General features: G+C 42.3%; 1 protein-coding gene across 1 annotated transcript in view; it reads left to right on the forward strand.

Annotated features, from left to right (window-relative positions):
• The first annotated feature begins 693 nt into the window (after nt 1–693).
• Nucleotides 694–17,972, forward strand: part of tnfrsf21 (tumor necrosis factor receptor superfamily, member 21) — a 42,847-nt gene continuing 25,568 nt past the window's right edge. The window contains exons 1-2 of the mRNA XM_020496624.2: nt 694–1,048; nt 12,438–13,095. Coding sequence (XP_020352213.2) covers nt 986–1,048; nt 12,438–13,095 — 721 coding nt within the window. The 5' untranslated portion in view covers nt 694–985. The remainder of the gene's footprint in view (nt 1,049–12,437; nt 13,096–17,972) is intronic.

Genomic DNA, 17,972 nt, shown 5'->3' on the forward strand with positions numbered 1-17,972 from the left:
GTTATTGGCAGAGAGGTTTGGAACTCTTTCTTATTGGTCTATTAACTAATTTTCCGCCTGGTGATGTCATCAGGCAGGCCAAAACTCCATCCCATCAAAACAGGCTGAAATTTCAGGCGGTCTTTTCAAACCGCTCCTACACTAAAAGGGCATTATCATAATTTTCACAAATTCACAGCATTATTCCAACCTCACAGTGTGGAAATATATATAAAACACAGAAAATATCACGTTTTTGACTGCACTGGGCCTTTAAAGCCCACTGGACATATTTAAAGCTATACCTCGGGATTTTGGCAATTTACCCTTTATTTACTTCCCCAGAGTCAGATGAACTTGTGGATACCATTTTTATGTCTCTTCCTGCAGTTTGAAGTTGCTAACTAGTGTTAGCTCAATTGCTAACTATCGTTAGCACAATGACTTGCTAACTATGATTTCCTAATTTGTATTACCTATAATCTACATAGCTTCATCAACATGAAATGTAACCTCAGTTTGAGCCTCAGAGTTATTTTTCATGCTGGTGTATTTGAAAGTAAAGGACACCAGACATATAAATCCGACATACTGTATTTCCATTTGTCTCCCAATGTAAATGCAATTTCTTCCTGGAAACCGAGTCAACTGCGTTTGGTTTGGGCGAGCGGAGCGCCAGTACCGAGTTTCGTTGGTGACGTCTGTCGCCAGTACCCGCCCTATTCAGTCATCGCCCTGGCTTTGCTGCATAGACCGCACAGGAACCTGGACCAAAGGAGGCAGAATTTCAGTTTCTTATCCATTATCGCTATGGGAATTATACAATTCTTTCAGAACCAATCTCTCATCTCATACTATCTGAAGCTAGTCCACCCTCGCCACACAGACTATAAAAAACTGCCGGTTGAAGGAACACCAGCAGTAGATTGTTGGTATTGCTTCATAGCCAGTAGCGTTTCTAGAATATGTGTCCTGCTCATGCAGGAATGATGTACCACCCTGTGCGATGAGAAGTAGCCAAACATTTGCTCAGAACTGGAAAATGTCAGTGCTCTGTATGTCTGTGGCGGTAAGTACAAGGCACCTTTGTCTATTATTTTATTCTTATTATAGGAGTAACGTTACTCCCCGGCAGGTTCTCGATTTAAAGAGACATCGCCTATTTTTGCGTTTGTCCCGATTTAAACTTGCCGGTATGTGCAATTAGTCAAGTTAATATATTGTTAACTTTGATTATTCTATAATTCATGTATTGTACAGGTAATCTTATATAATAGGCTACTATATATATATATATATATATATATATATATATATATATATATATATATATATATATGTTTTTATATATATATATATATATAAACATATCTATTGTCAGAACAGAATGGAAGGATGGAGAACAATAGCACAATGAGAATGGTTTGCCCAATGAGAATGGCACAAATATTCATCATATTGCAGGTTACCTGTAAATGGGAATCATTTCTTGTTATTAGCTAGCATGAATTCATTGTACACTAATTTACTGTAAAATATTTATGATATATAATATCATCTTAAGAAGCCCTGTATTCAAACAGCTATCATGGGACTCTACCCCTATGAGATCATATATGTACTGAAAACATCCCATACAAAGACTTCAGGTTCACATACAAAGACTTCAAGCTTTGTTTCTCCATGCTGGAGAAAAACATAGGGAAAACATTGACTACATTTGAAATACTGTAGTGGATGTTGACCCACCCTGCCTCCATCCAATTTAACATGTATATTTAAGTAATGTTTTCATTTATACATAGATCCATGTATTTTGGCCTTATTGACATTTCGGAATGGACTCAGAACTTACAGTGCAGGGCAATGTTTATATGAGCACTATACCAACATATCAGCCAGAGAGAACATACCAAATAGAAATCTATGCATGTCTAGTTATCAATTTATTTATTTTTTATTTGTATTATCGGGCCAAATCCTGATAGTACGGTGGTATCTAACCTTCTTTACAGATAATGTAGTCCATCATCCACTACAATCAATGATTAACATTTAAGCAGTAAATGGGGTGTCCTTATCTCCTAGCATCACCATGGAACAGATATTTTAACAAAATTATATTTTCCATTCAAATATTACAATGCATGTCAGTCAGTTCTGTGTTTGGGCCCCTCTGTGCATCTTCTCTCAGGCGAAGTCCACTGGTTGTTTGTGATGCGTTGTTGGCAGTACATTGTGACATTAGGAAGAATATTCTTCACTGGCCCATGAAGGAGGAGGCTTCACTGGCTTTTGTCAGTGATAAATGAGGCATGACTGCATCCTAACAGACTCACTTTTCCTCCATGTTTAGTTGCATGATGATGTTGCAACAGGTGCTGGTTTGGTTGTGTGTTAGCTGTTATTGTAATGGCTTATGGAAATCTCAATGATGTTCAAGATACACACATAGTTACTTTTGCACTGTTGTGGCAAACATCCATATCTTCCATGTACAACAGCACAGTTAGGCTGTGAGCTAGATGTTGTGGATGATACTAGAGGCTCTGACAACAACACTGAAATGCAGCATGTTGCGGCACATGTATGTACTGTATATGCGGTTATTTTCAGATAATGTCAGGAAATGTAAAATAAAATAAAATAAATACACCTGCCAAATGGCAGTGTGTCTGTCCATTTCCCGTTTCTCAGTGAAAGATTTCTGATGAATGCTTTCACTTTCCCTTTGTGTGTGCTCAGAGATATGCTTGCCTATGCAGTCGGCAAAATTTTGAGGTGTTACCTAACACGTGGACAGGCATATACACACACACACACACACACACTTACAATCACAGGGGTTGTCATCATGTGCACTCGACCCCTAGACCTTAGGCACATAACTGACAGTATACTTAGGGATCTGGGTGTGCCATCTTGTCACAGATGTCTCATGCAGAAAATGTAAAGATGGATCACATCATCCTCTCACAGTAAGGATGAGAAATTGTTGAAACCGATAGATGGTTCTGGTTCAATATGTCACTGAACCATGCTGATTGAAAACCATTGCCCAAACGCCTAAGCATTTTCTTTGTGTTACTGTTGGGTGCATGATGTGCAAAGAGGCCCTGTACAAAGGGGTTGTGTGCATCTTGGGGCAGGTGTGTTGTTGTTGGAGGTTGAATTACAGAGTGTTCAGGCAAGTAGTGCAGATTTTGCTGAGTCTGGCTGTCTCCAGGAACCAGCCCTGCAACCAGCAGCAGCACTGCAGTGACACGGCATAAACGGGCTGGCCCATCCTTTCCTCTCCTCTCTCCCTTCTGTCCTCCAGCCAGGGAGGTAGCATCCTGATATCACTATCACTAACCTCCTGGGGTTCAGCTCGAAACATATGAGTCATAGAACTAGTGATGCTATGGTTTTAGCTTTTCCCTTCAGTATTAATAATGTCCTATCAACAGCTGTGTAGCCTATACAGATCCATCATGTATCAAATGTATTAGATTTAGAGGATACGATTGAATAGATATCTACAAACAAGATTATACTACAGTATGTATCCTCCTTCTCTTTGTATCCTGCATGGCAGGTATGAAATGCTGAAGAGGCTTGAGGTAGATTCAGAGTGATAGAGGTAGTTATCAGTGATTCATGGCCACTCACAGGCGGTGAGGTGTGGTGTTGATGGGCAGTCTCTCTCCGACAGCAGCAGTCTCCTGACAGGATGCCAGCAGTGCGTTTTTTCAAACAGGAGATGCAGGGACACGAGCCTGCTCTTATCTGAGCTAGAAGGGAGGGACATTCACTCGCTTTCCTCGCACGCTCTCCCTCTCTCTCTCTCACACACACACACACACACACACACACACACACACACACACACACACACACACAGCTGTTCAGGCCACCAAACCAATGTACCTTCATTGTGTCACATGTTGAATATTACCAGTTGCACACTTGCTTTTTATTGGGTAAATATGTGATGTGGCTGGAGCTGGAACATTTTGTTCCTCATGATCATCATCAACAGGCAGAGTGTGTCGGCTAAAAATTTGATGGTTTGAGTAATGATGTTGCCCTTAATTACCCCTAATCTTCAAATGTGCTTTCCTTCTCAAGGGGTCGATTTTCACATGATGATTTTACATAACCGAATGAAACTCAGAAGATTCTACAAAAAATGTAGTCCTGAGACCACTGTTACTGATTAGTAATGAGTCCTGGGAAGTGGACAGACTCCTTAGGGCCCCTGGTCTGTAGAGGGGAATTTGTCCAGTCATCAGCAGAATTTGATGACTGTCTCCTCCAGTGCCTGACTTCAACTATGCATGGCATTGTTTTAAAAATGCAATTAAGACCAGGGTTTGTAGAGGTGGTTGCGTACCCCAGCACAGACGTTGCATGCATCAAATCAAATCAAATTGTATTTGTCACATACCCATGGTTAGCAGATTTTAATGCGAGTGTAGTGAAATGCTTGTGCTTCTAGTTCCGACAATGCCAGGTCGCAATTGTAAATGAGAACTTGTTCTCAACTTGCCTACCTGGTTAAATAAAGGTAAAATAAATAAATAAATAAAATGCAGTAATAACCAACGAGTAATCCAACCTAACAATTCCACAACTACTACATTATACACACAAGTGTAAAGGGATAAAGAATATGTACATAAAGATATATGAATGAGTGATAGTACAGAATGGTAATAGGCAAGATGCAGTAGATGGTATCGAGTACAGTACAGTGGGGGAAAAAAGTATTTAGTCAGCCACCAATTGTGCAAGTTCTCCCACTTAAAAAGATGAGAGAGGCCTGTAATTTTCATCAAAGGTACACTTCAACTATGACAGACAATATTTGATGTGGTTAGCAGCTATCTGATAAATAAAATACCTATCCAGGCGTTTTAAGATCTGGTCTGCGTCAGCAATGCCTGGGCAGAGCAACACGCCCCATGTGTTATAGCAATCTGGTGCCTGATGGCACAGTCAATGATGTGGCATGCAACCATTGGTTGCATCCTGTCGGGCTGTATCACCGCCTGGTACAGCAACTGCTCAACCCACAACCCGTAAGGCTCTCTAGAGGGTAGTGAGGTCTGCACAACGCATCACCGGGGGGCAGACTACCTGCCCTCCAGGACACCTAGACCACCCGATGTCACAGGAAGGCCATAAAGATCATCGAGGACAACAACCACCCGAGCCACTGCCTGTTCACCCCGCTATCATCCAGAAGGCAAGGTCAGTACAGGTGCATCAAAGCAGGGACCGAGAGACTGAAAAACAGCTTCTATCTCAAGGCCATCAGACTGTTAAACAGCCATCACTAACATTGAGTGGCTGCTTCCAACTTACTGACTCAACTCCAGCTCACTTTAATAATGGAAATTGATGGAAATTGAAGTCAAAAATGTATCACTAGCCACTTTAAAGAATGCTACTTAATATAATGTTTACATACCCTACATTATACATCTCATATGTACATGTATATACTGTACTCTATATCATATACTGCATCTTGCCATCTTTATGTAATACATGTATCACTAGCCACTTTAAACTATGCCACTTATGTTTACATACCCTACATTACTCATCTCATATGTATATACAGTGGGGCAAAAAGGTATTTAGTCAGCCACCAATTGTGCAAGTTCTCCCGCTTAAAAAGATGAGAGGCTTGTCATTTTCATCATAGGTACACTTCAACTATGACAGACAAAATGAGAAAAACAATTCCGGAAAATCACATTGTAGGATTTTTTATGAATATATTTGCAAATTATTGTGGAAAATAAGTATTTGGTCACCTACAAACAAGCAAGATTTCTGTCTCTCACAGACCTGTAACTTCTTCTTTAAGAGGCTCCTCTGTCCTCCACTCGTTGCCTGTATTAATGGCACCTGTTTGAACTTGTTATCAGTATAAAAGACACCTGTCCACAACCTCAAACAGTCACACTCCAAACTCCACTATGGCCAAGACCAAAGAGCTGTCAAAGGACACCAGAAACACAATTGTAGACCTGCACCAGGCTGGGAAGACTGAATCTGCAATAGGTAAGCAGCTTGGTTTGAAGAAATCCACTGTGGGAGCAATTATTAGGAAATGGAAGACATACAAGACCACTGATAATCTCCCTCGATCTGGGGCTCCACGCAAGATCTCACCCCGTGGGGCCAAAATGATCACAAGAACGGTGAGCAAAAATCCCAGAACCACACGGGGGGACCTAGTGAATGACCTGCAGAGAGCTGGGACCAAAGTAACAAACGCCTACCATCAGTAACACACTACGCCGCCAGGGACTCAAATCCTGCAGTGCCAGACGTGTCCCCCTGCTTAAGCCAGTACATGTCCAGGCCCGTCTGAAGTTTGCTAGAGAGCATTTGGATGATCCAGAAGACGATTGGGAGAATGTCATATGGTCAGATGAAACCAAAATATAACTTTTTGGTAAAAACTCAACTCGCTGTGTTTGGAGGACAAAGAATGCTGAGTTGCATCCAAAGAACACCATGCCTACTGTGAAGCATGGGGGTGTAAACATAATGCTTTGGGGCTGTTTTTCTGCAAAGGGACCATGACGACTGATCCGTGTAAAGGAAAGAATGAATGGGGCCATGTTTCGTGAGATTTTGAGTGAAAACCTCCTTCCATCAGCAAGGGCATTGAAGATGAAACGTGGCTGCCTCTTTCAGCATGACAATGATCCCAAACACATCGCCCGGGCAACGAAGGAGTGGCTTCGTAAGAAGCATTTCAAGGTCCTGGAGTGGCCTAGCCAGTCTCCAGATTTCAACCCATAGAAAATCTTTGGAGGGAGTTGAAAGTCCGTGTTGCCCAGCAACAGCCCCAAAACATCACTGCTCTAGAGGAGATCTGCATGGAGGAATGGGCCAAAATACCAGCAACAGTGTGTGAAAACCTTGTGAAGACTTACAGAAAACGTTTGACCTCTGTCATTGCCAACAAAGGGTATATACAGTGCCTTGCGAAATAAATAAATGAATAATTTTGCACGCCCAATTTTTCAGTTTTTGATTTGTTAAAAAAGTTTTAAATATCCAATAAATGTCGTTCCACTTCATGATTGTGTCCCACTTGTTGTTGATTCTTCACTAAAAAATACAGTTTTATATCTTTATGTTTGAAGCCTGAAATGTGGCAAAAGGTCGCAAAGTTCAAGGGGGCCGAATACTTTCGCAAGGCACTGTAACAAAGTATTGAGATAAACTTTAGTTATTGACCAAATACTTATTTTCCTCCATAATTTGCAAATAAATTCATTAAAAATCCTACAATGTGATTTTCTGGAATTGTTTTTCTCATTTTGTCTGTCATAGTTGAAGTGTACCTATGATGAAAATTACAGGCCTCATCTTTTTAAGTGGGAGAACTTGCACAATTGGTGGCTGACTAAATACCTTTTTGCCCCACTGTATATACATATGAGATGAGTAATGTAGGGTATGTAAACATAAAAGTGGCATAGTTTAAAGTGGCTAGTGATACATGTATTACATAAAGATGGCAAGATGCAGTAGATGATATAGAGTACAGTAAATACATGTACATATGAGATGTGTAATGTAGGGTATGTAAACATTATATTAAGTAGCATTGTTTAAAGTGGCTAGTGATACATTTTTTACATCAATTTCCATTATTAGAGTGAGCTGGAGTTGAGTCAGTATGTTGGCAGCAGCCACTCAATGTTAGTGGTGGCTGTTTAACAGTCTGATGGCCTTGAGATAGAAGCTGTTTTTCAGTCTCTCGGTCCCTGCTTTGATGCACCTGTACTGACCTCGCCTTCTGGATGATAGCGGGGTGAACAGGCAGTGGCTCGGGTGGTTGTTGTCCTTGATGATCTTTATGGCCTTCCTGTGACATCGGGTGGTCTAGGTGTCCTGGAGGGCAGGTAGTCTGCCCCCGGTGATGCGTTGTGCAGACCTCACTACCCTCTGGAGAGCCTTGCGGTTGTGGGTTGAACAGTTGCTGTACCAGGCGGTGATACAGCCCGACAGGATGCAACCAATGGTTGCATGCCACATCATTGACTGTGCCATCAGGCACCAGATTGCTATAACACATGGGGCGTGTTGCTCTGCCCAGGCATTGCTGACGCAGGCCAGATCTTAAAACGCCTGGATAGGTATTTTACTTATCAGATAGCTGCTAACCACATCAAATATTATAGCAATCTTGTGCCAAACGGCACAGTAGATTGTGTGGCATGCAACCATTGGTCAATTCATGCGACGTCTGAGCAAGGAAACGCAACCTTGATGTGGTTAGCTGATACATAAATGACCTATCCAGGCATGGTAAGATCTGCCATGCGTCAGCAACGCCTGGGTAAAGGAATGTGCCCATGGTTAGGTGCAATTGCGCAACAAATGGTTGTTTCTGAAGGGAGGCCCAGACTTTGAAAACACCTGAATTAGGGCATTCTCATTTCTCTGTGAGGTCTACTGCAGTGTGTAAACCATTAAAAGCACTCTGGATTTGCCTCCCAACTTTTAACAGGATCCTGCATGTACAGAAAGTGATGATGCAGCTTCCCTTGCTCTCCCTGCCTATCAGCGGTTATTGCCTCCAACATCATATTTCTGTGACATATTGGCACCCTGGCCAAATAATTTAGAAAACAAGAGTCACATCCCAGCCAGCTCCACATTTAAGAGGAAATAAAACATGCATTAGGGCTAGACTGGATGTACTGTAAATGCAGTGAAAGGATTGTAGGAGGGCTGTTGTGGATGCGGATGGCATTTCACTGCCATGGAACACATTCAAGCCATAATCACTTCAGAATGGCAGCGTTTACTGGTCCTGAAAGAATTCCCTTCAGCGAAAGTCAAACTGAAGGTCATCACACATCAACAGAACATTGGCTACTCTGTTTTTTCACCAGATAACATGTTGAGGAAGTTCCTCAATGTGCTGTTTAGAACATCAGCCAAGTTGTGGTACCTGTAATTTGAATGGATTTTCAAGTGCTTGCTATTGAGAATCTAACATATCTTCATGTCCCTTGGATGGATGTCCTTACCATACGGTGAATTCAGAAAGTATTCAGACTCCTTGACTTTTTCCACATTTTGTTATGTTACAGTCTTATTTTAAAATTGATTATATTGTTTTTCCCCCTCATCAATACCCCATAATCAATACCCCATAATGACAAAGCAAAAACTGTTTTTTCAAAATGTTTGCCCAAAAATGAAAATATCAGTTACATAAGTATTCAGACCCTTTACTCAGTACTTTGTTGAAGCACGTTTGGCAGCGATTACAACCTTGAGTCTTCTTGGGTATGGCGCTACAAGCTTGGAACACCTGTATTTGAGGAGTTTCTCCCATTCTTCTCTGCAGATCCTCTCAAGCTCTGTCAGGTTGGATGGGAAGTGTCACTGCACAGCTATTTTTAGGTCTCTCCATAGATGTTAGATCGGGTTCAAATCCGGGCTCTGGCTGGGCAACTCAAGGACATTCAGAGACTTGTCCCAAAGCCACTCCCGCGTTGTATTGGCTGTGTGCTTAGGGTGGTTGTCCCATTGGAAGGTCAAACTTCACCCCAGTCTGAGGTCCTGAGCACTCTGCAGCAGGTTTTCATCAAGGATCTCTCTGTACTTTGATCCGTTCATCTTTCCCTCGATCCTGATTAGTCTCTCAGTCCCTGCCAATGAAAAACATCCCCACAGCATGATGCTGCCACCACCATACTTCACCATAGGGATGGTGCCAGGTTTCCTCCAGAAGTGATGCTTGGCATTCAGGCCAAAGAGTTCGATATTGGTTTCATCAGACCAGAGAATCTTGTTTCTCATGGTCTGAGAGTCTTTAGGTGCCTTTTGGCAAACTCCAAGTGGGCTGTCATGTACCTTTTACCGAGGAGTGGCTTCCATCTGGCCACTCTAGCATAAAGGCCTGATTGATAGAGTGCTGCAGAGGTGATTGTCCTTCTGGAAGGTTCACCCATTTCCATAGAGGAACTCTGGAGCTCTGTCAGAGTGACCCTTCTCCTCCGATTGCTCAGTTTGGCCGGGCAGCCTGCTCTAGGGGGAGTATTGGTGTTTCCCAACTTTTTCTATTTAAGAATGATGGAGGCCACTGTGTTCTTGGGGACCTTCAATGATGCAGACATTTTTTGGTACCCTTCCCCAGATCTGTGCCTCGACACAATCCTGTCTCGGGGGCTCTATGGACAATTCCTTTGACCCCATTGCTTGGTTTTTGCTCTGACTTGCACTGTCAACTGTGGGACCTTTTATAGACAGGTGTGTGCCTTTCCAAATCATGTCCAATCAATTGAATTTAACACAGGTGGATGATCAATGGAAACAGGGTGCACCTGAACTCAATTTCGTGTCTCATAGCAAAGGGTCTAAATACTTATGTAAATAATGTATTTATTGTTTTTATTTTTAATACATTTGGAAACATTTCTAAGAACATGTTTTCACTTTGTCATAATTTGGTATTGTGTGTAGATTGTTGAGGAAAAAAACATTTAATCCATGTTCGAATAATGCTGTAAAGTAACAAAATGTGGAAAAAGTCAAGGTGTCTGAATACTTTCCGAATGCACTGTAAATATTAAAATAACTAAATACAACTATGTTGAGCTCGACTTGATTAAAAATAGACGGATATATATTTAGTCTCTTTACAAAGTTATTTCAAATTCATTTTTTGGGACTATTTTATAGGTTGTGACAACAACACCAAAAGACTGATGACAACAGAAAAACGCAACATTCTATTAGTACTAATGGAATTACATTGATTGTAGACATAATATATTTATCCATAGTCCAAATCGGTATTAGATAGAACATCGCGTACCTGCCGCCTCTGGGAAAAACAACCTGTGGTTACATAGGTTAACCCACAGTAAAAACTTGACATTTTTCAAACCCAATTTTCTTGTTGTTTACTTGTTTTAGTGTATTACAAAACTACATTTAAGAAAAGTACAAGATGTTTAAAGATTACTTTTCAACATTGCCTGCTCCAGAGCATTCTCACTGAATAGGAAACGTAATATTGTAGGGCTTCCCTCACTCATGGCCCTTTTTATGACGGTGCAAGCAGTTACGTGAATGCTAGCTAGCTACGGACCGGAACATTAATTAAGCTAGTCAAGACCAACAACCCACCAAACGGACTATACAGCTACAAGTGGTGAGTGGAGGTACAAATGGACTATACTAAACAAGTTAAATGTCTTACCTGTGACGAAATGTTTTCCAAACACATAGCTACGTGTAGCCTACTTCAACACCAGGTCCCCACATTTCCCACGCCAAATATCCTAAAGCCACAGGGCTCTTCTTGCAGTCTGTATTTCCCTACATGGGAGAATTACGAACCGTAGGGTTGGGATTTTTGACCTGGTTACATGTACATTGACCACAACAGCAGCTTTTCTGCATTTTTTGTTATTTCTGTATAACAAAAAATCGACAATGAAGTTGTAGTCGTAGGAGAATTTCTTATTATTACGTGAATATTGACTGAGTACTCCATAGTGGTGGCATCGTTAGAGCATGACACATGACCTAGTTTCTGTCACATTGCAGTAAGTGAGAAAGCCTGTAGGTGGCTTAGCATTACACGGAACCCAAACTGGCTGCGCAGGTGCGCTATCTTGCATACATTTATTTTGTCCCCCTACACCAAACGCGATCACGACACGCAGGTTAAAATACCAAAACAAACTCTGAACCAGTTACATTAATTTGGGGACAGATCGAAAAGCATTAAACATGTATGGTAATTTAGCTAGCTAATTTGCACTTGCTAGCTAATTTGTCCTGGGATATAAACATTGAGTTGTTATTTTACCTGAAATGCACAAGGTCCTCTACTCCGACAATTAATCCACACATAAAACGTCCAACCGGAACGTTTCTAGTCATCTCTCCTCCTTCCAGGCCTTTTCATCATTGCACTTATACGTGATCGGCATCTAAACTTTCATATTATTACCACCAAGACCGGCAACAGTTCGTCTTTCAACCACCCACGTGGGTATAACCAATGAGGAGATGGGAGAGGCAGGACTTTCAGCGTGGTCTGCGTCAGAAATAGAAAGAAGTTCTATTTTAGCCCTTGGCATCGCAGACGCTCGTTGGCGAGCGTGAGCAGTGTGGGTGCAATAATTGAATAACATGGATTTCTACATTTATTTTGCGATGCATGTGCACGCGATTTATCCGGTCTGGTCAGCATGTTAGGGTTGAGAATGTGTCCTATAATGTTGACTCACTGCAAATGTTTTTGACTCACTGTCCTTTAACTACAGAGAGTTTGGGGGTTTCTAGGGGTGACTTCACACATCCATTTATTTGGTAAATGAGCTGCGACCTGCGACTCTATGTGTTTCCATCTTTTCGGCAGTACATTGTCTAAGCTCAACACTGTCTCTGTTGTCATTTCTTTCTGTTCTCAGCTACTGTACAGTGTGGTTGGTGAGGCCTCAAGCCAGCCTCTGACACCCAGCCCTGGCACTGAGATAGTGGCCCTGTCTGCCCGCCACTACTACCACACAGACCAAAGCACTGGCAGTCAACTGGTCTGTGACAAGTGCCCCGCAGGAACTTTCGTGTCCAGGCACTGCAACCAGACCAACGTGAGGGAGTGCAGCCGCTGTGGCGAGGGCACATTCACGCGCGGAGAGAATGGGGTTCAGCAATGCCACCGCTGCAGGAGGCCCTGCCGCGCCCCCCTCATTGAGAAGTTCCCCTGCACGGCCACCATGGACCGGGTCTGCAACTGCCCCCCGGACACCTTCGCCAAGGGGGACACCTGCACTCCCCACTTCCTGTGCCCTGTGGGCTCAGGGGTGAAGAAAAGGGGCAGCGAGGTGGAGGATGTGAGCTGTAAGGTGTGCACGCGAGGGAGCTTCTCGGATGTGGTTTCCAGTGTATTGAGGTGCAGGACACACACAGACTGTCTGGCCCAAGGTCTGCCCCTACTGGCAACAGGCACCAGAGAGACAGACAACATCTGTGGACCTGCTTCTCCCAACTCCCCCACCCTCCCAGGACCTGCACAGTCTACCTTCATCCAGGAGCCCTCCTATTCCTCAGCTGGCCCAGTACACAAAGGTAAGGCAGTGCCCTGGGACAGTGGACCCGGCTCCCTAAACTAATTTATAGCTGTTGCTCCCCCACCCAGGCTATTTTGCTATGTGTTTAATTTGAGTATCACTCTAGACATCGCCTCAAGTGGGTTGTTTCATGTAGAAACTCAAGGGGAAGCCCAGACTGTAGAACAGGCTTGTGTTCCTCAACAAAATGTCCCCACATGGTTGTTATTCTCCCTATGTAGTCCGTCATATCAAACATTGACCTGGCCAACAGGTACTGTACAGTGATAAAGTGACATGTTTGATCTTGTCACAGACAACACTGCTTTGGTGGAAAACATGTTGTTGTTTCCATTCAATCCCAAACTCCTCACTTGCTTGTTCTCACTCTTGTCCACAAAGGTCATGTCTGTACATTTGTTCTGTAATTGCTTATCGAGGGAAAAGTGGAATAAACTGGGTAAACGGCTGCCCTTTTACTTAGACACATCACACGCTTAGGAAGACCAGGGGAAGCCATTAAGGCTATACATTCAACAGAGAGATAGGTTCCTTTGTAGTGGCTGTTGTTTTTTCTTCCCAACAGCCAAGTGTTATCAAATCAAATCAAATGTATTTATATAGCCCTTCGTACATCAGCTGATATCTCAAAGTGCTGTACAGAAACCCAGCCTAAAACCCCAAACAGCAAGCAATGCAGGTGTAGAAGCACGGTGGCTAGGAAAAACTCCCTAGAAAGGCCAAAACCTAGGAAGAAACCTAGAGAGGAACCAGGCTATGTGGGGTGGCCAGTCCTCTTCTGGCTGTGCCGAGTGGAGATTATAACAGAACATGGCCAAGACGTTCAAATGTTCATAAATGACCAGCATGGTCGTATAATAATAAGGCAGAACAGTTGAAACTGGAGCAGCAGCACGGTCAGATGGACTGGGGACAGCAAGGAGTCATCATGTCAGGTAGTCCTGGGGCATGGTCCTCCGAGAGAGAGAAAGAAAGAGAGAATTAGAGAGAGCATATTTGGGGTGGCCAGTCCTCTTATGTAGCCTAACAGGTCATATTGAAAAATATCACAAAGGTTTCTCATCGGAAACACATATAAGCATTGAAGTGAAACGTTACTCTTTTTTTCTACTAACCAAATATTAGGCTGTCTATAATATAGACTACAGTGGGGCAAAAAAGTATTTAGTCAGCCACCGATTGTGTAAGTTCTCCCACTTAAAAATATGAGAGAGGCCTGTAATTTTCATCATAGGTACACTTCAACTATGACGGACAAAATGAGAAGAAAAAAAATCCAGAAAATCACATTGTAGGATTTTTAATTAATTTATTTGCAATTTAATTACAGGCCTCTCATCTTTTTAAGTGAGAGATCTTGCACAATTGGTGGCTGACTAAATTTATTTTTGCCCCACTGTATATGTCTAAGCTAGCTAGCTAACATTAGTGTTAGCTAGCTGGCTCCCTAGCTGACGTTATTATTTGTATTCCAGAGCCGTTTGCTTTTCTAGCTAGAGCCTATTGTTAGCTAGCTAACATTGAACCTTGTTGGTTAGCTACCAGCACTGTGTCAATGTTGGAACTGTTCATTGTTGTTTAACTAGCTAACGTTAGCTGGCTGGCTCGTTAGCTAACTTTACGTGATGTGTATACAACACATGTTGAATATGGCCAGTGTCAGGAAAAGTCTGCCAAAAAGTGTAAGGAAATTCTTGCCAGCAGAACTGGTTAGGCTGTTTTCATGTTATCCAGAGGTAAACAAATCATCGGCCAGAGCGTCAAGTGTGTGCTCCGAGAGCGAAGCGAGATGGGTGGGGCTAAAGCTTAAGAAGGTGTGAACGATGCTGAATGGGTGTAGACAAAGAAGAGCTCTTCACTAGATACCAAAACATTCAAAGGCCATTTTCTCAAAAGTGAATTTACAAGTTGATCAACTTTCAATGCAGAATTATTTTCCCATTGTCCCTTTGTAGCTCTGAGTCTCTACTTTTATCCAATGTAAAAAACAACATTTCAGATTTTGCTACACACTGTAAGACCGAATCCAGGTGGTGAGTCACATACTGTATGTGAAAAATGTTAAACAGTTTTTTGGGGGTCAGAGAAGACACTACTCATTCCCAAAAGTAGTTACTCATGGAAAATGTTACTATGGCAACATACACTACCGTTCAAAAGTTTGGGGTCACATAGAAATGTCCTTGTTTTTGAAAGAATTTTTTTTGTCCATTAAAATAACATCAAATTGATCAGAAATACAGTGTAGACATTGTTAATGTTGTAAATGACTATTGTTGCTGGAAACGGCTGATTTGTAATGGAATATCTACATAAGGGGCCAGAGTCCCATTTATCAGAAACCATCACTCCTGTGTTCCAATGGCACGTTGTGCTAGCAAATCCAAGTCTATAATTTTAAATGGCTAATTGATCATTAGAAAAGCCTTTTGCAGTTATGTTAGCACAGCTGCAAACTATTGTAATGATTAAAGAAGCAATACAACTGCCCTTCTTTAGACTAGTTGAGTATCTAGAGCATCAGCATTTGTGTGTTTGTGTGTACAGGTTGAATATTGCCAGAAACAAATACTTTCTTCTGAAATTCTTGTTCTGAGAAATGAAGGCTATTCCATGTGAGAAACTGAAGATCTCATACAACGCTGTGTACCACTCCCTTCACAGAACAGCGCAAACTGTCTCTAACCAGAATAGAAAGAGGAGTGGGAGGCCCCGGTGCACAAATGAGCAAGAGGACAAGCACATTAGAGTGTCTAGTTTGAGAAACCGATGCCTCACAAGTCCTCAACTGTCAGCTTGATTAAATAGTACCCGCAAAACACCAGTCTCAACGTCATTAGTGAAGAGGCGACTCCGGGACGCTGGCCTTCTAGGCAGAGTTGCAAAGAAAAAGCCATATCTCAGACTGACCAATAAAAATAAAAATAAAAGGTTAAGATGGGCAAAATAACATAGACACTGGACAGAGGAAGATTGGAAAAAAGTGTTATGGACAGACAAATCTACGTTGGAGGTGTTCAGATGACAAACAAGAACATCGTGAGACGCAGATTTTTTTTTAAATATGCTGGAGGAGTGCTTGACGCCATCTCTCAAGCATAGTGGAGGCAATGTGTTGGTCTGGGGGTGCTTTGGTGGTGGTAAAGTGGGAGATTTGTACAGGGTAGAAGGCATCTTGAAGAATGAATGCTATCACTCCATTCTGCAACGCCATGCCATACCTAGCTTAATTGGAGCCAATTTCCTCCTACAACAGGACAATGACCCAAAACACAGCTCCAAACTATGCAATAACTATTTAGGGAAGAAGCTGTCAGCCGGGATTCTGTCTATAATGGATTGGCCAGCACAGTCACTGGATCTCAACCCTATTGAGCTGTTGTGGGAGAAGCTTGACTATATGGTATGTAAGAAGGGCCCATCAAGCCAACCCAACTTGTGGGAGGTGCTTCAGGAAGCATGGGGTGAAATCTCTTCAGATTACCTCAACAAATTGACAACTAGAATGCCAAAGGCCTGCAAGGTTGTAATTGCTGCAAATGGATGATTCTTTGACGAAAGCAAAGTTTGAAGGACATTATTATTATTTCAATTAAAAATCAATATTTATAACCTTGTCAACGTCTTGACTATATTTCCTATTCATTTTGCAACTCATGTCATGTATGTTTTCTTTGAAAACAAGGACATTTCTATGTGACCCCAAACTTTTGAATAGTAGTGTAGTTCTCAGAGACTAACTAACTATTTAGTTGTTGTTGCTGATGGTTTACAAGTTGATAGACATTTGAGACTGTCAAAATAAACCTATGGTGTCTGGAACTTAAGGAAGCAGCTACAGTATTTCCAGCCTCAGGACTGTATAAGTCTCTCTTACATGTTTTCTTCTGCTGGTGCTTTAGTCCACAGTTTAGTCAGTAGTTTTTCACTGTTTCAACCTACCGTAACAGACCATTAATGCCACTGCTCTTTGTCTTGTGTGTAGATAAATAGCCTCTCACCTAAGTTGCACCTTCGTTCAGTGAGAATAGCTGAAGGTGGTGTTCCACTTCCACACGTATTACAGAGATCGCAATGCCTCAGTCTCAACTGTGTCTATCAATGAGAGGGGAGGTGAAGGAGGTTGTTGCACAAAATTCGCAAAGACAGGACAGTGTGTCCCCATGCAGTGAAGAACTGAAATCAGTGTAGTTGAGATGGTGATGCTGGTAACACAGCTTGCTTCTGAATTACCTGTGCACAGGGGTAACCTGTGATCCAGGTGCCAATCCCAAAAGCATCCCCCTATAGGATGCCATAATGAAATGCTAATCTGTTTAATACTGTAGTCGTAGACGGGGGTATTCCAGCTCAGGGTAAGGGAATTTTTACAGTATATTGATTCTGGTTCAGTGGCAGTTAACACAACTCCCCTATTTATTGGTTGTTTTGGTTTTAACACTAGCCTATAGAGGCAGTGTAGCTTCAACGTTTGTACCTGCAATAGTAATTTATCAGGGTCAATCTAGTTCAATGTCAATTGACTAACAGTGACGTGAATGTGTTCAGGCATATTTTGTTGACCTCTTTTCAACTCAAAATCAATTTCCCATTCATCCCCTGCTGAGACTGGAGCTGTAATGGAATTCACTCGATCTTTAGTAGAGTACTGTATAAATGCGGTGGCTGTAGAAGGATCAATCTAGTGCTCTTCTTGTGTCACATTAGATTGGAGCGCACTGCTGGGGTCTGGCCAGGGCGTGGCCCTCCCCCTCCTCGGCTGTCCAGCAGATTGCCTGTGGGAATTAAAGTTTTACAATTTTGACTAAATTTTATTATCTTCCTCCGCATCTCCCTCCCCCTATATCTCGCTCTTTCTCCTCTCCCTTTCTCTCT

This window comes from Oncorhynchus kisutch, linkage group LG12 (genome assembly GCF_002021735.2).
Source record: "Oncorhynchus kisutch isolate 150728-3 linkage group LG12, Okis_V2, whole genome shotgun sequence".
NCBI classification, from domain to species: Eukaryota; Metazoa; Chordata; class Actinopteri; order Salmoniformes; family Salmonidae; genus Oncorhynchus; species Oncorhynchus kisutch.